General features: G+C 49.3%; 3 protein-coding genes across 7 annotated transcripts in view; 1 reads left to right on the plus strand and 2 right to left on the minus strand.

Moving 5' to 3' along the window:
• Window positions 1-17831, minus strand: part of ZFP1 (ZFP1 zinc finger protein) — a 66446-nt gene extending 48615 nt beyond the window's left edge. The window contains exons 1-2 of one of the 2 annotated variants that reach the window (XM_049703714.1): window positions 17708-17831; window positions 13964-14094 (exon numbers count right to left, since the gene is read on the minus strand). The gene's annotated coding sequence lies outside the window, so the exon portion shown is untranslated. Of the gene's footprint in view, window positions 1-13963; window positions 16468-17707 lie in introns of those variants that run through there. The other variant, XM_033434355.2, reaches the window with a different exon arrangement.
• LDHD (lactate dehydrogenase D) lies at window positions 16467-21909 on the plus strand. The gene is made up of 11 exons (XM_004273272.3): window positions 16467-16578; window positions 17089-17201; window positions 17449-17590; window positions 17823-17964; window positions 18099-18258; window positions 18505-18704; window positions 18786-18914; window positions 19006-19133; window positions 19578-19668; window positions 19747-19858; window positions 19946-21909. The coding sequence occupies exons 1-11, from the start codon at window positions 16507-16509 to the stop codon at window positions 20109-20111; spliced, it is 1455 nt and encodes a 484-aa protein (XP_004273320.1). The 5' UTR covers window positions 16467-16506; the 3' UTR covers window positions 20112-21909.
• A 1832-nt stretch (window positions 21910-23741) lies between these two features.
• ZNRF1 (zinc and ring finger 1) overlaps window positions 23742-27466 on the minus strand; it is a 99539-nt gene continuing 95814 nt past the window's right edge. The window contains exons 4-5 of one of the 4 annotated variants that reach the window (XM_033434369.2): window positions 26054-26145; window positions 23742-24411 (exon numbers count right to left, since the gene is read on the minus strand). In XM_033434369.2, coding sequence (XP_033290260.1) covers window positions 26088-26145 — 58 coding nt within the window. In that variant the 3' untranslated portion in view covers window positions 23742-24411; window positions 26054-26087. The other 3 variants (XM_033434368.2, XM_033434370.2, XM_033434371.2) reach the window with 3 other exon arrangements.

Raw genomic sequence — 27466 nt, forward strand, 5'->3', positions numbered from 1 at the left:
CATTGTATACATGTACCACATCTTCTTTATCCATGGGATTACTTTCCAAAATATACAAACAGCTCATGCATCTCTGTATCAAAAAAACAAACAACCCAATCAGAGAATGGGCAGATCTAAATAGACATTTCTCCAAAGAAGACATACAGATGGCCAAAAAGCACATGAAAAGATGCTCAACATCACTAATTATCAGGGAAATGCAAATTAAAACTACAATGAGGTATCACCTCACACCAGTCAGCATGGCCATCATTAAAAAATCTACAAACAATAAATGCTGGAGAGGATGTAGAGAAAAGGGAACCCTCCTACACTGTTGGTGGGAATGTAAATTGGTGCAGCCACTGTGGAAAACAGTATGGACATTCCTCAGAAAACTAAAAATAGAGTTGCCATATGATCCAGCAATCCCACTCCTGGGCATATATCCAGACAAAACTGTAATTCAAAAAGATGCACGCAAAAAAAAAAAAAAAAAAAAAAAAAAAAAAAAAAAGATGCACGCACCACTATGTTCATAGCAGCACTATTCACAATAGCCAAGACATGGAAACAACCTAAATGTCCATTGACAGATGGATGGATAAAGAAGATGTGGGGGACTTCCCTGGTGGCTCAGTGGTGAAGAATCCGCCTGCCATTGCAGGGGACACGGGTTCGAGCCCTGGTCCGGGAAGATCCCACACACCATAGAGCAACTAAGCCCATGCACCACAACTACTGAGCCTGTGCTCTAGAGCTCGCTTGCCACAACTAGTGAAGCCCACACACCTAGAGCCCATGCTCCATAACAAGAGAAGCCACTGCAGTGAGAAGCCTGTGCACCTCAACAAAGAGTAGCCCCGCTCGCCACAACTAGAGAAGGCCACACACAGCAATGAAGACCCAACACAGCCAAAAATAAAAATAAAAGTAAAATAAAAAAATCTAAAGAAAAAAAAGATGTGGTACATATTTAGAATGGAATACTACTCAGCCATAAAAAAGAATGAAATAATTCTATTTGCAGTAACATGGATGGACCCACCTAGAGACTATTATACTAACTGAAGTAAGTCAGAAAGAGAAAGACAAATACCATATGATGTCACTTATATGTGGAATCTAAAATATGACACAAATGAACCTATCTATGAAACAGAAACAGAATCACGAACATAGAGAACAGACTGGTGGTTGCCAAGGGAAAAGGGGGTTGGGGGAAGGATGGAGTGGGAGGTTGGGGTTAGCAGATGTGAACTTTTATATATAGAATGGATAAATAACAAGGTCCTACTGCATAGCACAGAGAACTATATTCAATATCCTGTGATAAACCATAATGGAAATGAATGTTTTAAAAATGGAGGGCTTCCCTGGTGGTACAGTGGTTAAGAATCCACCTGCCAATGCAAGGGACACAGGTTCGAGCCCTGGTTCAGGAAGATCCCACATGCCATGGAGCAACTAAGCCCGTGTGCCACAACTACTGAGCCCGTGAGCCACAACTACTGAGCCCACGTGCCTAGAGCCCATGCTCTGCAACAAGACAAGCCACCGCAATGAGAAGCCTGCGCACCACAACAAAGAGTAGCCCCCGCTCACCGCAACTAGAGAAAGCCCACACCCAGCAACGAAGACCCAATGCAGCCAAAAAAGAGTTTAAAAATAGAATGTATATATATGTATAACTGAATCACTTTGCTGTATAGCAGTAATTAATGCAACATTGTAAATCAACTATACTTCAATTTAAAAAAAGAGAGATCAAATAAAAGAATAAATGTTTATTGTTTTATGCCACGGAGTTTTAGGTGCTTGTTAAACTACAGCAATAGCTAACTGATACAGTGGGGTAGTAAATGGAGGAACAAAAGTACTTTTTGAAATAAAAGTGTATTAACACAAATCAGAGAACTGTCAACCAAACATTTCTGGTTCTAAGGAACGTGGCAATGAAGCCTCAGCAATACTTGTTGTTTAGTTAAAAAAAAAAAAGGGGTCTTTCATCATTTTACTTGTCTACTAGATCTTTACAAATTTTTTATTAAAAAAATTGTTTTAAGTGTAAGAACACTTAAAATGAGATCTACCCACTTAACAGATTTTTAAGTGCACTGTGTACTTATATACAAGCACAGTGCTGTATAGTAGAGTTCTAGAATTTATTCATTTCACATAACAGAAATTTTATACCTGTGATTAGCAATCTACTGGATCAACACATTAATTCAAAAAATGCCGTTTTCTTCTAATACTTTTATGATTTCATTTATTTACATTTAAATATTTTATCTCTTTGGTATTTACCTTGGATACGGATCCAATTTTATTTTTCTCCCTGATAACATGTGTTAATAAGTCCATTTTTACTACACGGACTTAAGGTGCCACTTTCATCATACAGAAAATATTTGTGTGTATTTGGTTATATTTCTGAACTTTCTATTCTGTTCCATTAGTCTTTCTGTCTATTCATGCAACAATACCACACTTTTCATTATTGTGTCTTTTGGTATGTTTAGTTATCTACTAGGATCCAATCCCCCCTCATTAATCCCCTTTTTTATTTATATTTTTATTAATAGACCTAATTTTTTCAGAAAAGTTTTATATTTACCAAATACTGAGCAGATAGCAGAGTTCCAAATATGCTCCCACAAGAGTGCACAGTTTCCATCTACTTTTTTTTTTTTTTTGGCTGCATTGGGTCTTCATTGCTGCGCGGGCTTTCTCTAGTTGTGGCAAGCAGGAGCTACTCCTTGTTGCGTTGTGTGGGCTTCTCATTGCGGTGGCTTCTCTTGTTGTGGAGCATTGGCTCTAGGTGCATGGGCTCAGTAGTTGTGGCTCACAGGCTCAGCAGTTGTGGCGCACGGGCTTAGTTGCTCCACAGCATGTGGGATCTTCCTGGACCAGGGATTGAATCCGTGTCCCCCAAATTGGCAGGCAGATTCTTAACCACTTCACCACCAGGGAAGTCCCTATTTTTTTTTTTAAGATTTTTTTGATATGGACCATTTTTAAAGTCTTTATTGAATTTGTTACAATATTGCTTCTGTTATGTTGTGGTTTTTTGGCCATGAGGCATGTGGGATCTTAGCTCCCTGACGGATCAAACCCACACCCCCTGCACTGGAAGGCAAAGTCTTAACCACTGCACTTCCAGGGAAGTCTCTCCATCTATTATTAATTAACATCTTATATTAATTAGTATGGTTCATTTGTTATAATTAATGAGCCAACATTAGTATATTATTAACTAAGGTCCGTAGTTTTCTCAGATTTCCTTAATTTTACTGAATGTCCTTTTTCTGTTCCCGATTCCATCCAGGATGCTACATTACATTTAATCTTCATGTCCCCTTAGGCTCTGCTACAGACTGAATGTTTGTGTCCCCATAAAATTCATATGTTGAAACCGAATCCCCAATGTGATGGTATTTGGAGGTAGGGCCTTTGGGAGGTGATCAGGTCAGGAGGCCAGATCCCTCATGAATGTGATTAGTGTTATAAAACGGACCCCAGAAATCTCTCTTGCCCCTTCCACCATGTGAGGACTTAGCAAGAAGACAGCTGTCTAGGAACCAGGAAGCAGTTCTTATCAGACACCAGATCTGCCGAAGCCTTGATCTTGGACGTCCTGGCTTCCAGAACTGTGAGAAATAAATATTATTTAAGCCAATAAATATTGTTCATGGGTTGCTGAAGTCCATTCAGCAGCCTGAATGGACTAAGGTGGGCTCTCCTTGGCTGTGGTTTTTTCAGACTTCCCTTGTTTTCGATGACTTTGACAGTTTTGAGGAGTACTAGTCAGGCATTTTGTAGGATGCTCCTCTATTGGTACATGTCTGGTGTTTCTGTCGTGGTTAGACTGAGGTTATGGGCTTTGGGGAGGAAGACATCAGAGGTAAAAAGGACCATTTTTATCATACCATATCAAGGGTATTATATTAGTTTCCTAGGGCTGTTGTAATGAAGCCTCACAAACCAAGTGACTTAAAACAACATAAATTTGTTTTTTCACAGTTCTGGAGGCTAGAAGTCTGAAATCAAGGCGGTGGCAAGGACATGCAGCATCTGAAACCCATAGTGGGGAATCCTTCCTTGCTTCTTCCCAGCTTCCTTGACTCACTTGAGCTGCAGCACCTCGACTGCTGCCTCCATGGTCACGTGACGTTTCTCTCCTCACGTGTCTGTGTCTCTTCGCCTCTTCTTATACGGACACCAGTCACATTGGACTAATGGCCAGCCCTACTCTAGCAGGACCCTGTCTTAACTAATTACATCTGCAAAGACCCAATTTTCAAATAAAGTCCATTCTGAGGTCCTGAGAAGGACATGAATTTTGGGAGGATGCTATTCAACTCGGTACAGGTACATACCATCAATGTGGTTTTTGACTGTTGATGTTGACTTTGATCATCTGGCTGAAGTAGCATTTGCCAGGTCTCTCCACTATAATGCGACCCTTTTTCTTTCCCCCTTTCCATACTGTACTTTGGAAGGAAGTCACTTGGAAAAGCCCACATTTAGGGAGTGGGAAGTTATGCTTCCTCCCTTGAGGGTGGTGAAGCTACATAATTTATTTGGAATTCTTCTGAATGAGAGACTTGTCTCTTTTCCCCATTTACTACTTTATTCAATCAATCCAGTTACACGTAAAGCTGTATCAGAAGTGTTAACTCGTACCCCTGTGGGAAACAACTTAACTGATTAGAGTACAGTGCTTATGAGCCATTCCTTTTGCCTTTAGTCTAATAAACTCCATTCATTTAGGTCAGCACCTTTTTCCCCCACCGTCTTCAGTGAGGTCATTTCATACATTTAGAAAGATAGAGTTAGACTGTCTTGTCACAGTCTGCATTCTTTCCTGGGATCCGCCAATCTCCTAAATGATTTTTTTAGAAATTTGCCTGGGGACTTCCCTGGTGGTCCAGTGGGTAAGACTCTGTGTTCCCAATGCAGGGGGCCCAGGTTTGATCCCTGGTGGGGGAACTAGATCCCACATGCATGCCACAACTAAGAGTTCGCATGCCGCAACTAACAAGCCTGCATGCCGCAACTAAAGATCCCGCATGCCACAACGAAGATCCTGCCTGCTGCAACTAAGACCTGGCACAGCCAAAATAAATAAATATTTAAAGAAAGAAAGAAAGAAAGAAATTTGCCTGCACTAAGGTTCACTTTTGGTGTTGTAAAGTTCTATAGGTTGTGAAAAATGCATAATGTCGTGTATCCACCATTACAGTATCATACAGAATAGCTTTACCACCCTAAAAATCCCTTGTACTTCATTTATTCATCAACAGCCCCCTGGTCTCAAATCCCTGGCAACCACTGGTCTTTTTACTGCCTCCCTAGTTTTGTCTTTTCAGAATGTCACATGGTTGGAATCAGGGTGTAGTTTTTTCAGAATGACTTCTTTCACTTAGCAATGTATATTTAAGGTTCCTCCATGTCTTTTTGTGACCTGACAGCTTATTTCTACTTTTAGGTGACAAATATTCCATTGTATGAATGGATGGCCGTTGGTTTACCCATTCACCTTTGGATGGACATTTTGGTTGTTTGGTTGTTGACATTTTAGTTTTTGGAGATTATGAAAGCTGCTATAAATATTTGTGCGCAGGCTTTTGTATGGACAGAAGCTTTCCACTCAATTGGGTAAGTACCTAGAAAGATGATTGCTGGATCACATGGTAGGATTATGTTTAGCTTTGTAAGAAACTGCCGAACTGTCTTCCAACGTGACTGTACCATTTTGTATTCTCACCAGCAATGAATGAGAGTTCCTGTTGCTCTGTGTCTTCATCAGTACTCGATGTCAGTTTTTAAAATTTTAGTCAACCTAATAGATGTGTAGTGTCATCTTGTTTTGTTTTAATTTGCAATTCTGTGATGACATATGATATTGAGCACCTTTTCATATGCTTATTTGCTATCAGTATATCTTCTTTGGAGAAATGCCTGTTCAGACCTTTTGCCCGTTTTTATTTTTATTTATTTATTTATTTTTTTGTGGTATGTGGGCCTCTCACCGTTGTGGCCTCTCCCGTTGTGGAGCTCCGGACCCGCAGGCTCAGCGGCCATGGCTCACGGGCCTAGCCGCTCTGCGGCATGTGGGATCTTCCCAGACCGGGGCACGAACCCGTGTCCCCTGCATCGGCAGGCGGATTCTCAACCACTGCGCCACCAGGGAAGCCCAGACCTTTTGCCCGTTTTTAAATCAGGTTGTTTGTTTTCTTATTGTTGAGGTTTTTTTTTTAAATAGATCTTTATTGGAGTATAATTGCTTCACAAAACCGTGTTAGTTTCTGTTGCACAACAAAGCGAATCAGTCATATGCATATACATGTCCTCATATCCCCTCTCTCTTGAGCCTCCCTCCCATCCTCCCTATCCCACCCCTCTTGGTCACCGCAAAGCACTGAGCCGATCTCCCTGTGCTATGCTGCTGCTTCTCACCAGCCAACTATTTTACATTCGGTAGTGTATGTGTGTCGATGCTACTCTCACTTCGCCCCAGCTTCGCCCTCCCACCCCATGTCATCAAGTCCATTCTCTATGTCTACCTCTTTATTCCTGCCCTGCAACTAGGTTCATCAGTACGATTTTGTTTTCTTTTTTTTTAGATTCCATATATATGCGTTAGCATACGGTATTTGTTTTTCTCTTTCTGACTTACTTCATTCGGTATGACAGACTCTAGGTCCATTCACCGCACTACAAATAACTCAATTTCATTTCTTTTTAAGGCTGAGTAATATTCCATTGCATATATGTGCCACATCTTATTTATCCATTCATCTGTCGATGGACATTTAGGTTGGTTCCATGTCCTGGCTAATGTAAATAGTGCTGCAATGAACATTGTGGTGCATGTCTCTTTTTAAATTATGGTTTTCTCGGGGTATATGCCCAGTAGTGGGATTGCTGGGTCATATTGTAGTTCTAGTTTTAGTTTTTTAAGGAACCTCCATACTGTTTTCCATAGTGGTTGTATCAATTTACATTCCTACCAACAGTGTAGGAGGGTTCCCTTTTCACCACACCCTTTCCAGCATTTATTGTTTCTAGCTTTTTTGATAATGGCCATTATGACCAGTGTGAGGTTATACCTCATTGTAGTTTTGATTTGTATTTCTCTAATAATTAGTGATGTTGAGCATCTTTTCATGTGCCTCTTGGCCAACTGTATGTCTTCTTTGGTGAAATGTCTATTTAGGTCTTCTGCCCATTTTTTAACTGGATTGTTTGTTTTTATGATATTGAGCTCCATGAGCTGTTTGTATACTTTGGAGATTAATCCTTTGTTGTTTCATTTGCAAATATTTTCTCCCATTCTGAGGGTTGTCTTTTTGTCTTGTTTATAGTTACCTTTGCTGTGCAAAAGTGTAATTAAGTCCCATTTCTTTATTTTTGTTTTTATTTCTGTTACTGTAGGAGGTGGGTCAAAAAAGATCTTGCTGTGGTTTATGTCAAAGAGTGTTTTTCCCTAAAAGTTTTATAGTGTCTGGTCATACATTTAGGTCTTTAATCCACTTGGAGTTTATTTTTGTGTATGGTGTTAGGGAGTGTTCTAATTTCATTCTTTTACATGTAGCTGTCCAGTTTTCCCAGCACCACTTATTGAAGAGGCTGTCTTTTCTCCATTGTATGTTCTTGCCTCCTTTGTCATAAATTAGGTGCCCATATGTGCATGGGTTTATCTCTGGGCATTTTATCCTGTTCCATTGTTCTATATTTCTGTTTTTGTGCCAGTACCATACTGTCTTGATTACTGTAGCTTTGTGGTATAGTTTGAAGTCAGGGAGCCTGATTCCTCCAACTCCATTTTTTGTTCTCAAGATTGCTTTGGCTATTCGGGTCTTTGTGTTTCCATATGAATTGTAAGATTTTTTGTTCTAATTCTGTGAAGAATGCCATTGGTAGTTTGACAGGGATTGCATTGAATCTGTAGATTGCTTTGGGCAGTATAGTCATTTTCACAATATTGATTCTTCCAATCCAAGAACATGGTACATTTCTCCATCTGTTTATGTCATCTTTGATTTCTTTCCTCAGTGTTTTATAGTTTTCTGAATACAAGTCTTTCACCTCCTTAGGCAGGTTTACTCCTAGGTATTTTATTCTTTTTGTTGAAATGGTAAATGGGAGTGTTTCTTTAATTTCTCTTCCTGATTTTCGTTGTTGGTGTATAGGAATGCCAGAGATTTCTGTGCATTAATTTTGTATACTGCAACCTTACCAAATTCATTGATTAATTCTAGTTTTCTGGTGGCAACTTTAGGATTTTCTATGTGTAGTATCATATCATCGGCAAAGAGTGACAGTTTTACTTCTTCTTTTCCAATTTGTATTCCTTTTATTTCTTTTTCTCTGACCGCTGTGGCTAGGACTTCCAAAACTATGTTGAATAAGAGTGGCAAGAGTGGACATCCTTGCCTTGTTCCTGATCCTAGTGGAAATGCTTTCCGTTTTTCACCATCGAGTATGATGCTTGCTGTGGGTTTGTCATATATGGCTTTTATTATGTTGAGGTAGGTTCCCACTATGCCCATTTTCTGGAGAGGTTTTATCATAAATGGGTGTTGAATTTTGTCCAAAGCTTTTTCTGCATCTATTGAGATGATCATATGGTTTTTATCCTTAACTTGTTAATGTGGTGTATCACACTGATTGATTTGCATACACTGAAGAATTCTTGCATCCCTGGGATAAATACCACTTGATCACGGTGTATGATCCTTTTAGTGTGCTGTTGGATTCTGTTGCTAGTATTTCGTTCAGGATTTTGCATCTCTGTTCATCAGTGATATTGGTCTATAATTTTCTTTTTTTGTGATATCTTTTTCTGGTTTAGGTTTCAGGGTGATGGTGGCTTTGTGGAATGAATATGGGAGTATTTCTCCCTCAGCAATATTTTGGAAGAGTTTGAGAAGGATTGGTGTTAGCACTTGTCTAAATGTTTGATAGAATTCGCCTGTGAAGCCATCTGGTCCTGGACTTTTGTTTGTTGGAAAATGTTTAATTACGGTTTCAATTTCATTACTTGTGATAGGTCTGTTTATATTTTCTAATTCTTCCTGGTTCGGTCTTGGAAAATTGTACCTTTACAAGAATTTGTCCATTTCTTTGTGGTTGTCCATTTTATTGGCATATAGTTGTTCGTAGTAGTCTCTTATAATCCTTTGTATTTCTGCAGTGTTGGTTGTGATTTCTACTTTTTCATTTCTAATTTTATTGATTTGCATCCTCTCCCTTTTTTTCTTGATGAGTCTGGCTAAGGGCTTATCAATTTTGTTTATCTTCTCAAAGAACCAGCTTTTAGTTTATTGATCTTTGCTATTGATTTCTTCGTTTCTATTTCATTTATTTCTGCGCTGATCTTTATGATTTCTTTCCTTTTACTGACTTCGGGTTTTCTTGGTTCTTCTTTCTCTAGTTGTTTTAAGTGTAGGGTTAGATTGTTTATTTGAGATTTTTCTTGTTTCTTGAGGTGAGATTGAATTGCTATAAACTTCCCTCTTAGAACTGCTTTTGCTGCGTCCCATAGGTTTTGGGTCATTGTGTTTTCATTGTCATTTGTTTCTATGTATTTTTTTTCTTCTTTGATTTCATCAGTGATTTCTTGGTTATTTAGTAGTGCACTGTTTAGCCTCCACGTATGTGTGTTTTTTACAGGTTTTTTTCCTGTAATTGATTTCCAGTTTCATAGTGTAGTGGTCAGAAAAGATGCTTGATACAATTTCAATTTTCTTAAATTTTCCGAGGCTTGATTTGTGACCCAAGATGTGATCTATCCTGGAGAATGTTCCGTGTGCACTTGAGAAAAAGTGTATTCTGCCACTTTGGGGTGGAATGTTAAATCTTTCTCATCTATTGTGTCATTTAAAGCTTGTGTTTCCTTATTTATTTTCTGTTTGGATGATCTGTCCATTGGTGTAAGTGGGGTGTTAAAGTCCCCTACTATTATTGTGTTGCTGTCGATTTCTCCTTTCATGGTTGTTAGCCTTTGCTTTATGTATTGAGGTGCTCCTCTGTTGGGTGCATAAACATTCATAATTGTTACCTCTTCTTCTTGTATTGATCCTTTGATCATTATGTAGTGTCCCTCCTTATCTCTTGCAACAGTCTTTATTTTAACGTCTCTTTTATCTGAGACGAGTATTGCTACTCCAGCTTTCTTTTGATTTCCATTTGCATGGAATATCTTTTTCTATCCCTTCACTTTCAGTCTGTATGTGTCCCTAGGTCTGAAGCGGGTCTCTTATAGACAGCAAATATATGAGTCTTGTTTTTGTATGTATTCAGCCAGTCTGTGTGTTTTGGTTGGGGCATTTAATCCATTTACATTCAAGGTTATTATCGATATGTATGTTCCTATTACCATTTTCTTAATTGTTTTGGGTTTGTTTTTGTGGGTCTTTTTCTTCTCTTGTGTTTCCCGCCTAGAGAAGTTTCTTTAGCATTTGCTGTAAAGCTGGTTTGGTGGTGCTGAATTCTCTTAGCTTTTGTTTGTCTGAAAAGCTTTTGACTTCTCTATTGAATCTGAATGAGATCCTTGCTGGGTAGAGCAATCCTGGTAGTAGGTTTTTCTCTTTCAGCACTTTAAGTATATCCTGCCACTCCCTTCTGGCCTGCAGAGCTTCCACTGAAACATCAGCTGATAACCTTATGGGGATTCCTTTGTATGTTATTTTTTGTTTTTCCCTTGCTGCTTTTAATATTTTTTCTTTGTATTTAGTTTTTGTTAGTTTGATATATATGTGTCTTGGTGTGTTTTTCCTAGGGTTTATCCTGTATGGGACTCTCTGTGCTTCCTGTACTTGGGTGACTATTTCCTTTCCCATGTTAGGGAAGTTTTCCACTATAATTTCTTCAAATATTTTCTCAGACCCTTTCTTTTTCTCTTCTTCTTCTGGGGCCCCTATAATTCGAATGTTGGTGCGTTTAGTGTTGTCCCTGAGGTCTCTGAGAGTGTCTTCAGTTATTTTCATTCTTTTTTCTTTATTCTGCTCCTCGGCAGTTATTTCCACCATTTCGTCTTCCATCTCACTTATTCATTCTTCTGCCTTCATTATTCTGTTATTGATTCCTCCCAGTGTAGTTTTCATTTCAGTTATTGTGTTGTTCATCTCTGTTTGTCTGTTCTTTAGTTCCTCTAGATCTTTGTTAAACATTTCTCGTATTTTCTCAATTCGTGCTTCCATTCTATTTCCGAGATTCTGGATCATCTTTACTATCATTACTCTGAATTCTTTTTCAGGTAGATTGCCTATTTCCTCTTCATTTATTTGGCCTTCTAGGTTTTTACCTTGCTCCTTCATCTATGACATATTTTTTTGCAGTCTCATTTTTTTTTTTTTTTTTTTAATGAAGGGGATTGTGTTTCTGTTTTATGGGTTGTTTGGCCTGTGGCTTCCAACACTGGAGTTTGTAGGCTATTGGGTAGAGCTGGGTCTTGGTGCTGAGATGAGGAACTCTGTGAGACCTCACTCCAATGAATATTCACAGGAGTCTGAGGTTCTCTGTTTTGCAATGGTTTGGACTTGGAGCTCCCACCACAGGAGCTTCCCCCCCGACTCCGTGTTGGCAAATCAAGATCCCACAAGCCGCGTGGGGTGCCCCCCCAAGAAACAAAGAGAGAACAATAACAAAGTAAAAAATAAAATTAGACTAGGAAACTAACAGATATGTTAGAAAGAATGTAAAAATAAAAATATAGATGAATCAACAACCACAAGGTATGTCAGTACCATAATAGTAAAAAAGAGGAGGAGGGAAAAGAAAAAAAAAAAAAAAAGGAGGGGGGAAAGGCCTTGGCTGTGGAGAGTGGGGCCTAAGAAAGGGCGAGGTTTGGGTGGTGGGTGGGGCCAATGCTCAGGACCTACAGGGCTGGAAAACCCTGGGGGCTGTGGGCGGTGGGGCTTAGGCTCCAGGAACAGAAGGGGCTCAGGTGTGCCCCCCACCCCTGGTCTCAGAGGGCAGGGCACCTCACCAGGGAGCCCAGCAGGCTTCCTGGGCTCAAGTGGGCAGGGCAATCGTCCTCCACTCCTCTCCTGCTCCTCCCAGAGGGCCCCTCCTGCCTGCCTCTCCTGATCCCCCCGGCCTCCCTCCTATGCTCCCAAGGACCCACGCAGCCTGGATGGGCCTTGGAGGGCAGGGGATCGGCCTGGGAGCTCAGCAGGCTCCCCATGCCCCAGTGGGCGGGGCAATCGCCCTCCACTCCTCTCCCGCCTGTCTTTCCTGATCTCCCTGGCCTCCCTTCTAAGCCCCCAGGACCCACACGGCCTGGAGGGGGCTTTGGATTGCAGGGGACCGGCTTGCAGGCTCCCCGGGCCCCAGTGAGCAGGGCAATCGCCCTCCACTCCTCTCCCGTGCCTCCCAGAGAGTCCCTACCACCTGCTTCTCCTGATCTCCCTGGCCTCAGGGGTGCCCATCTGGTCTGACCTCCAGTTCTCCTCCCCCCTCGGTCCCCCTACGTCCTACAGGTTCACTCTGGGGTTCCTCCTTTCTCCTTGGGGGTTAGAGTCCCCACCAGCAGCCGGCAGGCACCCTAGTTGTGGGGAGACACTAACTCCACGTCTTCCCACACCACCATCTTGACTCCTCCTTTTGGGTTTTAAGAGCACATCTAGCATCCAAATCTTGGTTTCTAAAAACTATTCCTGACTAAAAGGAACAGAACTCCTTGGAAAAGCAGTTGATTACTGATCTGGGCAGGGAAAAGACAAGATGAGCCTGGAGCATCTTATGGTACTACAATGTAAGACAGTGCTCATAAAAAGGTAAGGGCCAGTCTAAAGGGCAGACAAGCCTATATGACAGAGGCCCCCAGTGACCAAAGCTGGGATAATCTGAACAACAAAATAAATAATGATTGTATTAGATTATAACCTATGGAATAAAAAAAATACCCATGAGTCTATATTGGTAATGTACAAATGATTCAGTAAATAAATAAATGAAGCAGAAGGGATGGCTCTTCCTTAGAGAATAATTCTAACTAAATAATATCGAAGAAGTAAGAGACATAGAAAATCACTGTTAGAATGCCATGACAACAATGAAGGCAGGCAAGGTCCACCAATGGATGCTATAAATCATGAGTGAAAGTGAGGTGAAACAGGATATTTGCAGCCTTAAACTTTCTACCCTGGTATATTCATTAACTACAAAGAGAAAAAGAGTAACTTCACAGCGCAGAAACACCACAGACATGAACTAAACTAAATGATCCAGGCTATTGCCATCAGTAATAAGACATACTGACCCCTTACACTGCTGATATGATATATTGAGAAGGGAACAACACTTCTGTAGTATTCTTGCCAAAAATGCATGGCCTCCACCTACTCGTGAGAGAACATCAGACAACCCACACTGAGGAACGTTCAATACAGTAACTGATCCATACTCCTCAAAACGTCAAGGTCAGAAAGACAAGGAGAGACTGAGGAACTGTCACAGACTGTAGGAGATGAAGGAGACCAGACAACTAACACCCCAGAAAACCAGAGGACATTAGTGGAAGAACGGGTGAAATCAAATTTGCAGTTTAGTAATGTACCAATTCTCTAATTGTATCAATTAGTATTTTACTAATTAGTTTTGATAATTGTACTGTGGTTATGTATAATGTAAACATTAGTGAAAACTAAGTGAAGGGTATACAGAAACTTTCTGTACTATTTTTGCAGCTTTTCTGTAAGTCTAAAATTATTTCGAGGGACTTCCCTGGTGGTCCAGTGACTAAAACTTTGCGCTCCCAAGGCAGGGGACCTGGGTTTGATCCCTGGTCAGGGAACTAGATCTCACACACCGCAACTATGAGTTTGCCTCAACTACAGATCCCACATGCCACAACTAAGACCTGGTGCAGTCAAATAAATAAAATAAAATAAATAAATATTTTTAACAAAAATAAATAAATGAAATTATTTTGAAATAAAAAGGTAAAAATAATTTGGATACTCACCATTTATCCGTTAATCATATGAAAATATCTTCCTCTTTGGGCACTCTGGTTGAGTTGATGCGTCTCCGAGCTGGAATGTTAGCTGTTCCTTCCAAAGGCCATTCCTTCTATTGCTCTGTCAGGTCGGCGGCCTCAGGATGGGGAGGTAGACATTAGGATTAGTGGATCCCATGGTCATCTGCCCATTACTGCGCCCGCCTTTGCTAAAAAGTGGATCACTTGGCCTGAGGGGATGGTATGTGATATACCATGTCGGTGGGTCAAACACTGTGTGAGCCTTCAGATGCTGGTGCTGGCTGAGGCCATGCAGGCAGGAGAGGCTACCCCATACGCGTAATATGTACTGCATTGATTTCAGTCAAGATAAATTGCTCCCTTTCCAGAGTGGAAAGGGTCTGACGTGGTCAACTTGTTACCAAGTGGCTGGCTGGTCTCCCTGAGGAATGGTGCCATGTGGCAGATTCAGTGTCGCTGTAGGGTGAACACTCAGCAGTGGCAGTAGCTAGGTCAGCCTTAGTGAGTGGGTGTCCATGCCGGTGGACCTGTTACTAGCCTCTCCCCTACTGCCATTGTGCCAGCGCTGGGGGGGTCTTTCACAGCGGCTGGCCGATGACTGCTGGCTGAATCACGCTGTTTACTTGGTTTAGTCTCTTCCATGGTAGATGCTCTCTGGTGGGCGTTAACATATGATACGTGTGCTATAAAGACCTCACTTTGTGTCTGGTCCTCAAGATCCATCTATGTGCCGCTTCTCCAAACCTCCTTGACCCTGATGTTCCAATCTCCTCATAGGCCCCTGACCAACCAGCCAAGCCATTCACCACTGCCCATGGGCCCATATATATTTTTCTATTGGACACCTTTTCTTTCTACAAAAGGGGATGACTAGGTGCATGAACTGGAGCTCTGCCAATCGGGAGGATCTCAGGGTTACTCCCAAGTGGGGCTGTACTACAACAGTCCATCTTCAACTCAAACCCTCATATTGAGCCAATCCATTCACGAATCAAGCTTGAACTTTTTCCTCCTCCATCAGCTGGTCATAAGAGTTCCCCCATACGGCTGTAGGTGTGAGCTGAGGGAAAGGTACTGGCCAAGCAATGGTGGGTGACATGGGGGTCTGGGCCACCTACTCATGCAGCTGACTTTGCCCTCCGGCCCTGCTTGTGCCCAATTTTCTTGCTCCCCTTTTTGTTTTGGACCTGTCTGACTTTATGACTTGGTGGGTCTGATAGAAGACAGGTCATGACAGCCAGCTCTGGCCACATGATCACTCAATGGTATCTTGTGGTCACACTCACCATCTTAACCAGGACCCAGTAGTAGGCCGGGGCAGTTTTTTTGTATAGTGTGTAGGTCTCTGTTGCAGATGTCATGACCCTGCTCCAGAACCTTAGGAATCTCTATCGTGGCTCTTCTTTTTAGGATTTGCCACAAAACTCTACCTGGCATCTCTCCTCCATCCATAGATACCTCTAGTACCAACAGCTACATGTGGCTAACGGCTACCATATTGGAAAGCACAGATACAGAACATTGCTATCAGTTCAGCAAGTGTATTAGACAGTACCACATCTAGATGTAACAGTTTACAAGAAGTACAGAATCTCACAAGGATACAATCATCCAAAAACAGAATGCGGAAAATTCTACAGAACAAGTGACCCAGTTTCTTTAACAAATAAATGTCATGGAAGAATGGGGGAGAGGGAAACTGTTCTAGATTAAGATGCTTATGAGACACATTAACCAAATACATTCTGTGGACTTTCCCTGGATCTTGATTTGAACTAACCAACTGTAAAAGAGATGATTTTTGAGATAAGCCAGTTAAGCAACACCCTGAGAATGGAAATGTGGGCTCATTCAAATGTGGTTGGGGAGAAGGACCCAAGTAGGAGTTTGTATTCCTGGTTTGACTGGGAAGAAAAACAAAGCCAGAAATAGCTTTATCTCAGTAATGTTAGCAACACGCTTCTTCAGATTTGCTGTGGGAGGAAAACAGAGCTTGGAATACTTTCAAGAGCAGCAGCCACCTCACTCCCCTCGATCCTGGGATATGCCCAGTGGGAGAGTGGAGACAAAGGGATGCGACAGTCTTTTCCTTGGTTGATCTGGCAAACTGCTGCTCATCCTTAGCACTCCTCTTCCAGAAAGTCTTCCTGGCTTGCCTTACTGCCCTACCCCCATCCTAACCCCCAAGAGCCTCCCTGTGCTTTCCTCCTCACAGCCCCGATCAAGGCCTACCCTAACTGTGACACCGGAGCTGGGACTCGCAGGGTGAGAAAAATCAAGGGTGTGTCCCAAGCCCCTGAGCCCTTCTGGAGCTCTGCGCATTCGGACCACAAGAAGCCACTGGATAGTCTTAAGCCAGGAAGTGGCGGCTGTTCTGTTTCCCTTTGTGCTCAGTAAGCCTCACCTCTCCTTTAAGAAGTACTGACTCAGCAAGGGCTGGCAGGGCCACCTTAAGGCCGTGCCACCTTAAGCAGCCCTGCCCCCAGCACAACCAATAGGCTGGGGTGGTCACCGGCTGTTGCCCAGCTATGGCCAGTCTGCTCCGGGCTGCAACTTGGGGGATGTTCCCCTGGAGGGGCTACTGCTCCAGGGGGACGCAGGTAGGTGGGAGGAGAGGAGCCCCTTAGAGGGTGGGGGGCCCCCGATGCCGAGTTCCGGCCAGACTCTGTGCTGCCCCAGCACCAGGAGACCTTGAGCAGAGACTCACTGGGCTCACCCCAGGTCAAATGTGGGTGTTCAGTGGGCTGGGCCGAAGCCCTCACAGCTGCCATGAGTGGGGCTGGGGGGTGTCAACTGAAAGATTTGTGGACTCTAGGGCACCCCCTTGAGGGCCCGGAATACACACACATTTTGAAAGAATGCCTGGGAGGCAAGGAGCTGGGTTCTAGGCCAGGCCCTGTCCTGGACTTGCTGGCCTCTTTTCCTCATCTGTAAAATGGGAAGAAATCCCCAGAAGGGCTCCAAGAGCCCTACGAGCCCCCGGCCGAAGCGGGGTAGGGGTGTGGGTGCCTCTGTTCACAGGCAATGGAACCCCCACTCCCACCCCTCCCACTGGCCAGGTGGCCCCAGGTATCTTTGAGTGACCCTGCCAACGTGTTTCTCCCCTGCAGGGTGAACTCAGCGAGGGCTTTGTGGAGGCTTTGAAGGCAGTTGTGGGGAGCCCCCACGTGACTACTGCTGCTGTGGTCCGGAAGCAGCACGGGCACGACGAGTCAATGCACAGGTGGGCTCCGCCACCCCCCTGCATCAGAACCCCTGGCTGGGAGTGAGGGTCCTGGGTTATCTTCTGCCCCTCAACCCCCGCCATCTGTTTTTGGGTGCTCTGGCATCCTCCACCTCTCCTCTATGCCCCCAGAAGGGTGTTCTCTGCCCCTCGCCCACTGTGCAGCCTCAGGCCCTGCCATACCTTCAAACTTGAGCAGGACCAGAGGGTACCACACACCCCTACATTGCTGAGGGTCTGGTTCCAGGTGCCAACCTCCGGACGCCGTGGTGTGGCCCCAGAATGTGGAGCAGGTCAGCCGGCTAGCAGCCCTGTGCTATGGCCAAGGCGTGCCCATCATCCCATTCGGCTCGGGCACCGGGCTTGAGGGTGGAGTCTGTGCCGTGCAGGTATGTATGGTGGGTGGACAACTCCCCTGGCCAGGCTCTAGTCCCACCACACTTGTCACACCGGCAGCTGCCTCCTCCACCACACCAGCCTGGCTGGCCAGGTCCAGCCCTCCTTACCTGCCATCCCGGGGCTCTGGTCTGGCTGCTGGGAGGTCGGCCTCGAGCTGGGGTCCTGGGGGCTGTGTCCTGGCGAAAGATCTAGGTCAGTAACCGCTTGAACGCCCTCCGCCAGGGCGGCGTCTGTGTCAACCTGACCCACATGGACCGAATCCTGGAGCTGAATCCGGAAGACTTCTCCGTGGTGGTGGAGCCCGGCGTCACCCGCAAAGTCCTCAACTCCCACCTGCACGACAGCGGCCTCTGGTTCCCTGTGGGTAGGCTGGGGCTCCAGGACTTTCCTGGGCCTGGAGGGCTCCCTGGTGGCAGGGGTGTTTCTGGGGCTTGGCGGGACCCCTCTGCCCACGGGCACGCGCCCCAGGCTTCCTTCTGCCTGCCCTCTGCCCTCCAGACCCAGGTGCAGACGCCTCTCTCTGCGGCATGGTGGCCACCGGCGCCTCGGGCACCAACGCTGTGCGCTACGGCACCATGCGCGACAACGTGCTGAACCTGGAGGTGGTGCTGCCGGGAGGGCGGCTGCTTCACACCGCGGGCCCGGGACGTCACTTCCGGTGAGCGCCCTCTACTGGCGGCGACGGGGGCCTCCTGGAGAGGCGGGTCATGAAACTGCCCTGTGGGCCAAAGCTGGTGGTCCGGAGGCCTATTTGGGCTGTGCCAGGAAACGGCTGCCTGGGTGGCAGTCTGCACAGAGGCGGGTGAGCCCAGACCTCAGGCTCAGCTCCCCACCTGGCTTCTGGCCATAAATCCGTCGTCACGTGGCCTGGGCACTCACCTACCTCATGTCCCCGGGGACCCAGGAAGAGCGCAGCTGGCTACAACCTCACCGGGCTGTTTGTGGGCTCCGAGGGGACGCTGGGCCTCATCACGGCCGCCACACTGCGCCTGCACCCTGTCCCTGAGGCCACGGTGGCTGCCACCTGTGCCTTCCCCAGCGTCCAGGCGGCCGTGGACAGCACCGTGCACATCCTCCAGGCCGCAGTGCCCGTGGCCCGCATTGGTGAGCCTGGGATTGGGCCGTCCAGGTGGGCTCCCCTTTGAAGGCCACGCGTCACCTCACGTGGCTTCTCCTTGGTCCCAGAGTTCCTGGATGACGTCATGATGGATGCCTGCAACAGGCATAGCAAGCTGAACTGCTGCGTGGCGCCCACGCTCTTCCTCGAGTTCCACGGCTCCGAGCAGGCGCTGGCAGAGCAGGTGCAGCGCACAGGTGTGCTGGGGTGCTGTGGGCGGGGCGGGGCGGGGCGGGGCCTGGGCTGCCCCAGAGTAGGGCCTGGTGTCAACCCCCCGCCCCCCGACAGAGGAGATCATCCGGCACAACGGAGGCTCTCACTTCTCCTGGGCCAAGGAGGCGGAGGACCGCAGCCGGCTCTGGGCAGCGCGGCACAACGCCTGGTACGCTGCCCTGGCGCTGCGGCCGGGCTGCAAGGTGAGCGGGCTGGGGTGGACACGGGAGCCTTTCCTCAGCCTACTGCCCTATTGTCCAGGGCAGCAGGCAGAGGCCCCGGCAGGCAGAACTGCCAAATCCTCGGGAGGGAGCCCCTGCCCCGAGCCAGGCCCTGGGTGCAGGGACCAAGGAGGGGCAGTGTGGACACAGAAGGCAGGCTTCCTGGAGGAAGAGGTGGTGAAGCGGAAGGGGAGGCTGGGCTCCAGGTGCTGGGGGGCCTGCACGGTAGTGGGGGGTGGGGAGCAGGATGAGAGCCCTGGGAGCCTAGCCGGGCCAGTCGCCTTGTTGCACAGGGAAACTGAGGGTTAGAGAGCAGGCACGTTCATGTGAGAGGCCGAGCACCCCGAGCCCATTCGTACCCTTGACCCCTTACCTCCCGGGCAGGCTGGGTGAGGGAGGGAAGCTCACCGGCCTGCCCCGACTCAGGGCTATTCCACCGACGTGTGTGTGCCCATCTCCCGGCTGCCGGAGATCCTGGTGCAGACCAAGGAGGACCTGCAGGCCTCGGGACTCACAGGTTCTGCCTGCCCCATGCGGGGCGCGGTGGGAGGGTGGGGCGGGGCTGGGGCAGCAGCTGTGTCCTCTGGGCCCCCAGGAACCATAGTTGGGCACGTGGGTGACGGCAATTTCCACTGCATCCTGGTGGTAGACCCGGAGGACCACGAGGAGCTCCTCAGGGTCAAGGCCTTTGCAGAGCAGCTGGTCAGGTAAGGGCAAAGCGGGAAGCAGGGTGGGGGAGAGCTGAGGGAAGTGGGAGGGGCACCCGCTGAGGACCTCTTCCCGCTGCTTCCCAGGCGAGCACTGGCACTCCGTGGCACGTGCACAGGGGAACATGGCATCGGCCTGGGCAAGCGGCAGCTGCTGCAGGAGGAGGTGGGCACGGTGGGCATTGAGACCATGCGGCAGCTCAAGGCCACGCTGGACCCCCGAGGCCTCATGAACCCAGGCAAGGTGCTGTGAGGGGCTCGGAGCACCTGGCCCACAAGCCCCCAGAGAGTGGCACCTCCCGTTCCAGAACCTGTTTTCCTGCCATGGAACAGCTCTGCCTTTGCCTGGACCCTGCAGGGGTCTTCGCCAGCCCGCTAGCCCTTTCATCCCAGCCGAGGCCAGAGAGAGGAGGGAGAAGCCTGGTCGGCCGTCTTCTCCCTGGCCCTCTTGCTGGCCTCCGGAGCCTTTGGTCCAGTAAATGGCTCAGGGTCATTCCCGGTGCAGCTGCTTCCTCTCTGCTCGCTTACGCATCCTGTAAGGTGGTGTGGGTCAGTCACCCCAAAGACTAGGACGACCCCCCTCCAGCTTAGCCTCCCCACTGCCAGGGCAGGAGAACAAAGGCTGGGGGCCCCAGCACCTATAGCCCAACTCCATCTGCCTGGTGACAGGAATGCTCCTTTGCTGGTGGGGGAAGGGACCTTCCGCTCCACACTCATAGACCCCCAAAATAAACCTGAACCCCACGTGCAGTTGTCTGGAGATGAGCAGGCAGCACCTGTGAATGAACCCCTGTGCCTGCCCGCCCCACCTCCTCCAAGTTCTTTGTCCTTTGGCTGGTGACGTCCTCGTCCCTCATCCCGGGCCTGCCCTCTGACTTGCTGCAGCCTGAGGAGGGCAGCTGCTCTGCCTCTCAGAGCCCCAGGGCCTAAGGACTTGCCCATGTCCATCGTCACTTACCGCAGACTCCCCCACTGAGCCCCACGTGTACTCTAGAACATTCTGAACATGTCCTTCAAGTGGCTGCTACCAACCATTGCAAATGGAAGTGATTTTCCTGGTACCACACCTCTCCACAGTGTGATGTATTATACTACCAGCTTTTTTGCCTCAACCTCAGGCTCAGTCCACCCTGGGGCCTGCTCCTGCCTCGGTCAGGATTCCTGATCAGAGGACCTTGTCCGGGGTACCTGGCAGTTGTTCCCCCTAAGCCCACGAGAGGGCGCCCGACACCTCAGAGCTTAGACACCAGTATCTGCTTGGGGCAGTGGTGCCCAACACTCACCTCTGCAGGGACCTGCAGCTCTCAGCTCTGGGCCCCCCACTTCCCAGGGTCTAGCAGGTGTCTGGAGTCCTGGAAACCAGTCTCTAAGCTCTCCACGCCCCTGCAGGTCCCAGGAGCCTCTAGTGCAGGCCCATCTTCCTCACCCCAAGGCCTTGGCCCTTAGGAAAAGGGCTGGGCGAGGGGCGCAGGGGAGCCAGGGGCACACTCCATCTCGCCTCACTCCCATTCTCCCAAGCCACCTCTGAGCTCCTTCCCTGCCTCTACCCCCTCCGCCCCTCCCCACCTCTCCCCTCAGCTGTTCAGGCAGCCCCTCTGGCTCCTGAGACCAGCTCGGTTCTTGGAACCCCTCCTTTCTGCTAACTTGGGGCTGAGCCCTGAGTTCGCTCCTCTGTGACATTTCTGCCCCTTGGATGTGCCAGGGGGTGGTGTGGGGCAAGTCCCATGGGCCCTCCCCCACAAGCACCCAATAAAGCGGACTCGAACCATCTAACCATCAGCCACCAGTGCCCTCCCCTCCACGCAGGCAGCCCACCACCAGCAGCCCCCCGGGGCAGCATTCTGCAGGGGCAGGCTCCTCCCCTACAGGGCAGGGCTTGTCTCTGATGTGCCCCTCAGTGCCTGGCAACTAGTAGGTGTTCAGCAAATGGCCACTTCCCCACAATTCTTTACTAGGAAAAACTCCAAACACGCAGGACAGTTGGAAGAACAAGTACACTGTTCACTGAAATACTAGCCACTGAAGATTCAACAATGAATATTTTTGCCTTACTTGCTTCGTGCTGTATTTTTTGGGGAACCATTTGGAATTGAGTTACAAATTTGTTGACATCATTCACCTACATAATTCAGCATCTATTCCCTAGGAATAAGGACCTAAAAACCTCGACACCATTAAATGGCTCCTAGATGACTGGTTTTAGTGAGGTGCCCCTTTCCAGGAAGCCCCCTCCCCTTCACGTGTGCTGGGCCCTTAGCAGAGGGAGTGGGTGGAACCCACCTCCCAGTGCCTGCCAATTCCCTTCCCTCCCCTCCCGGAAAGGCAGAGTTGAGGAGAGCTGTTGGGATGGAGGATGACAGACACCAGTTTCATCTGGAAAGCCCGGACAACCCCGGTCCTACCCCCGCCCAGGAGCTGGCAGTCTGGGTCTGAATTTGGAGGAGACGGCAACCAGCAGAGGGCTGCAGTGTGCCAGGTGGGAGTGAAGTCGCTGGGGGTGGGATAGGCACCAGCCCCAGGAGCCTGGAATAGCAGCCGGCGTGGGCTCCAGCCCTGCCCCAACCCAGCTCGACCCCTCAGCTCACCCAGGGCGCTGCCAAGGCTGCCAGGCCTAAGCCACCGAGGTGGGCACAGAGGCCTCCTCTGCCTGCAGGCCCAGGGGTCAGGCAAGGAGATCCTCAGGGCCAGCTTTGCTGGAGGAATTAAATATAGAACAGGCAGACATAGTTGCCAGGCAGAAGCAGGAGGTGCTGTGAATAGAACAGTGCTCTTTGCGGTGACAAAGCCACGAGCGAGCCTGCTGTGCACGTGCCAGGGGCTTCTGGGCAGATCCTCTGACCCTCACGGTGGCCTCTGAGCCGCGTGACTTTGTTCCCACTTCACGTGTGGGGCATCTGAAGTTCAGATGAAGTCCTTTCCCCAGCGTGGTTCTGCCAGGCAAAGGAGCCCCATACAGACAGTTTAGAGCCCAGGTTTTTGCCACCATGGCGACTGCTGGTACCCGGGGTCACTACCCCACAAGCTCAGACCCACAAACTCCTCTTGAGTATTTCTCTGAAATGCTGAGCGTGCCAGTGCCTTGGCTCAGATTTGCCCACCAGCCTGCAATGCCCTTGTACAGAGCAGGTGCTTCAGCAAGTGTCTGACAGAAGACAACTGCAGAGCCTGGGCCTGGTGGGGTCAGAGCCCATAGAGGCAGCAGCACACAGGAGGCCCGAGAAGGGGCGGAGCAGGCGTCTTCCTCCACAGCTTTCTTCACAGGCTCTGCAGGAGGCTCTGGAATGCCGCTCCGGGAGCCGGTCTGGCACAGGGACAGAGGCGCCAGGTGGGCACTGCTACCTGCTGCCCTGAGCTTCCCACCCAGCCCACGGTGTGCCAACGCGTGTGAGCCCTGAGTGGCTGGTTCTAGTTCAAGGGCTCTGAGCTGGCTCAGCCCCAAACCAGGGCCTCATTCTGGGCCTCAATGAAGGATGCCCATGAGTCAGCACTGAGATGTGGCCGGAGCAACAGGAAGGGCAGGGTGTGGAATGGGGAGCCAGGGACTGGGCGGGGGGCGGTCTGGGCCAGTGCCTGGAAGAACCCGCATCCTTGCAGCCTCCATCCGCTGCAAGGTCTTTGCCCTGCAGATCTTTCCAGAAGAGTTCTGTCACGACCACTCCACAGCTGTTGGCAGATAGATTCCACGAGGCTTGAATGGGTCGTAAAGCTGCGGGACTCCGGCCTGACCTGCCACGTTCCCTCACCCGGGCGTGATCGCTGAGAACCCCATCACACACCTGTAGCCCCGATGCTAGCCCGAAGGAAGGCTAAGGAGGTAGGCAAGGGAGCAGGGGACAGACCGTCAACGCCCATTTCTTGATTGTGTAACAATACCTGATTAAAATGAAGTCACACAGTGCATCTTTTATTAGACATTATTTTAATACCATATCAAAACACCTTGACTAATGAAGAAAGCCTTTTCCCCCAGCTTTGAACGTTTTAAACATTTTATAAGGTTTTTTTTTTTGTATTTTAAAATATAAATACAGAAACCTATCTTGCAGGGGCTGATGCCACATGTGAACATCAATGGCTAGAATGTTCTCAAACAGAATGCCTGAAAACGGGCAGCTGTACATATCCCTTTAATAAGTCTTTTGTTTGTCTAGGTTTTCTGGAAAAAAAAAATCCACAAGGGTCTAAGAAAAACGTTCAGGCATTTTTGCAGGACACTTGTGATTGTTAAATCCTCTGAACTGACCAGAACCAGGAGGGAAGAGGGGAGGAGAAATGGAAAGGAGGGGGGGAGAAGGTCCTCAGTGGGTTGGTTTTTGGCAATGAAGTCAAGATATCAGGGTCCCAAGGGGAGAAAAGTGCAAAACCAAGACAGAAAATTGGGGAAAAAAACCAACCAAACAACAACAACAAAAAAAACCAAGGCAGAGCGGTTGATGGAGAGACCGCCGGGTGCTGGGCACGGGAGGGCTGTGAGCTCTGCTCTGCGAGTGGCGAGAACCCGGCTCTGGTCGTTTTGTCACTGAGCGGGTTCTGGCCGGGCAGCAGACGGCAATCTGTAAACATCACGAGGGAAAACACCAGTCGACACTAGACATTTTTTTTTTATAATTTTTTTTTTTTTGTAAACACTTTAGAGACAGACCCACAACGCCTTTCAAAGGTGAAAAAGAAAATGCCCTTTCCCTCCTGAGATGAGGATGAGGGGAAGGATATTGGGTGATTCTTTCTTCTCTCAAACTCGCTCTCATTCAATCTGGTGTCCTCAGGGAGAAAGGGAGAACCATTCTCTGGAAGTCAGTGCAGGAGGGGTGCCCTGTTCCCACTGGTGTCCCCAGCTCAGCTCTGCCCCAGTGTCCGAAGCCTCCTCTCAGGAACGGGGGCCTGGCTGTCCCTGTGGGGACCGTAAGATGTAAGTCGTGCTCCATCGGGCCCGAGGCCAGCCGCGTGCATCCCGCTGAGGCCGGGCAGGGGCACCTGTGGTTCCGGTCTGGGGGCCCCGAAGCCAAACATCATGCCGGGAATTTGGACTTGCAGCCAGCACCAAGCTCCATTCCCTCTGCCTCATGCTTCCCCTCGCCTTTTCTTCACCCCACGTCCTCAGTTTTTGAGGTGAAGGTAAAAAGGGCAAATGTCCCTGAATAGTTTGACATCATCAGCTGTTCTGGGAGTTTACTTGGAATAAATAAAATAAACCTAACAAAGAACAAAAGAAAACAAAAAATGAGAGAAAGAGGGAGAGGGAGAGAGAGAGAGCGCGCAAAAGAGGCCCCGAGAGAAAGAGGGAGAGGGAGAGAGAGAGGAGAGAGAGCGCAAAAGAGGCCCCCAAACCCTTGGATTCACGTGAGGTGAGGTGGGTTTTGGTTTCTCATTTGGCAGAAAACAGAAGAGTGCCAGCCCAGAACTCGGGAGGGCCAGCTAGGATGGGGACAGGAGAGAATGGTCAGCAGTAAAGCAGGGCGCCTGCGGGAGAAACTGGGGTTGGACGACGGTGACAGGGGAGCGCACATGTGCGCATCTCGGGAGGAAGGTGGTTGTGCTGGTCTGCTGTGCAAACAGGGACTTGGGTGGCGGGGTCCCAGGTCTGGCCTGGAGGCCTCAGATTCATCTGGAAGGGGGTGAGGGCGGTGGGTGCAGGCGGGAAGAACCAGCCAAGCGCTGACTGCTGACAAGCGCTGCAGGGAACGAGGCGCCGTCCCACACTCGGTCTTGTCCAGTGAGTGTGCTGTCCACGTGGGGACGCAAGCGAGATTATCCCGTCCCCAGAGAAGCAGCAGAGACACCCACGCCACCGAGGGGCAAGGACCTGCCCCGGCCCCCCAGCAAGCACGAGGCACAGCTGGGGTGCAAAGCAGCATCCTGTCCCAGGGCGTGTGCTGCTTCTCCTGCCCAGCACTTTCCAAGGGACCTTCCTGAACCTTCCTCGGGGAGATTCGCCCTAGACACGGGGAACACGAGGGGCCTTCCCCCAACTCACCTTCCTCTACCCGGCAGGTTCTTCCTCGCGACGTGCGAGTCTGGACTCTCATCCTTCCCAGGAACCCTCCCCACCTCACGGAACCCCTGCTGCTGAGATGCTCCCCTCACCCCCGACCCCTCTTGGCCGGGGGAGGCGGGGCGCGGGGTGCCGTGAGAACAGCTCAACCCCCCTCTCCGCCTCCAGGCCCCAGAGCAACGCAACCCCGACCACGGGCTCACCTTTGAGAGGAGTCAGCAAGCGAGCCCAGCAGGGTCAGTCCGCGGGGTGTTCTGGACAAGATCTGTTCACTTCAAACCATGAGTCTATGCAACTGAGGGGAGACGGCAAGGGAGACACATCACCGGCTGGCCAGGCTGCTCCCTGGGGGCTAGCTCCAAGGGTCGGGTCTCTGGGCAGGGAATGCCTGACGCTCACCTGCGGGGACCCCACATACCCACTGTCTGCTAGCAGAAGGGAGGACACCCAGGGGGGACCTGGCACAGCCGGAGTCCCGGTGCAGTGCGTACGGGCTTGGGCTGGACCTAGGCACTGCAGGATGCAGGGAGTGTGCCCTCGCGAGGGACAAGCCCTCAGGGGCATGGAGCCCAGGAGGACGGCAACAGCTACGGGTCAGAGTGTGAAACCCACACAACAGGGCCAGTCAACTATCTCCAAGGCTTAATGGGCAAAGAAGTGGGAACAGAGCCCTGGCAGGCTGGTCACGGCCCTGAGCAAGCCCTCTCCGGAGTCACAGGAGCAGCCTGAGGCTCCCTCCCTGGTCTCCCTCTCAGGAGGCCCCCAGGCTCTGCCTGGCTTGGCTGGCTGTGGTGGGCAGCCAGCATCTAGTCCTCCTTCCTGGAGCAGGTGGGCCAGGGGAGGACTGGCCCTGTGGCTTGGTGACTTTGCTCAGGAGAGCCAGACAAGAGGCCAGCGGGGAAATCCTGGTCTCTAGTGTTTACAGAAAGCACTGTCTGAACAGAGCAGGAACAGAAATTGGCCCAAGACAGCTTTCTGTAAAACATCTGGGTATTTTCAAAACAGGAACCAGACAGATCATTTGCATAAGTCTCTCCCAGAGCTGAAGATTCCCTTCTTCTGGCTCTGGTCAATGCTTCCCTGGGACACTGGAGCGCTGGGTGCTGCCCCGTGGCCAGTGGCCCCGTGAGTCAGGCTTTGGAAAAGCCTGTGTGTCCGGAAGCAGCTCTGGGGCTCCAGGGGCCGAGAACAGGTGGAGGCCACGGGCAGCACAGAGCGTCCTCCTGTCCTGGGTAAGGAGGTGTCTTCTTTCCAGTTGGAAACAAGAATGAGGCTCATGCTGGAGCCTGAGGGCGAATCTCAGTCCTGCTAATTATAGTGGCTCGCAGCACTGGGGCCCACAGGTAGTGGCTATTCCTGCCTGCTGGGCCTCTGGGGAGGAGGGGCGGGGCCAGGGCAGCCAGCACACCCCTCTGTGCTGACCACCCCCCCCCCCCACCAGACCAGGGTCTGCACACTGGAGCAGAGGGGCTCACAGAGATGGACGGGGGCTCAACCTTCCAGGGGGCAGGGGCTCCACAGGCCTCCCCGTCGGGCCCGCCACCCAGGCTCTGCGCTCAGCACGTCCAGAACTCCCCACCTGCTGACCTCTACCTCGACTCCACTCAGAGTGCTGG

The sequence above is a fragment of the Orcinus orca genome, chromosome 20 (assembly GCF_937001465.1).
Source record: "Orcinus orca chromosome 20, mOrcOrc1.1, whole genome shotgun sequence".
NCBI classification, from domain to species: Eukaryota; Metazoa; Chordata; class Mammalia; order Artiodactyla; family Delphinidae; genus Orcinus; species Orcinus orca.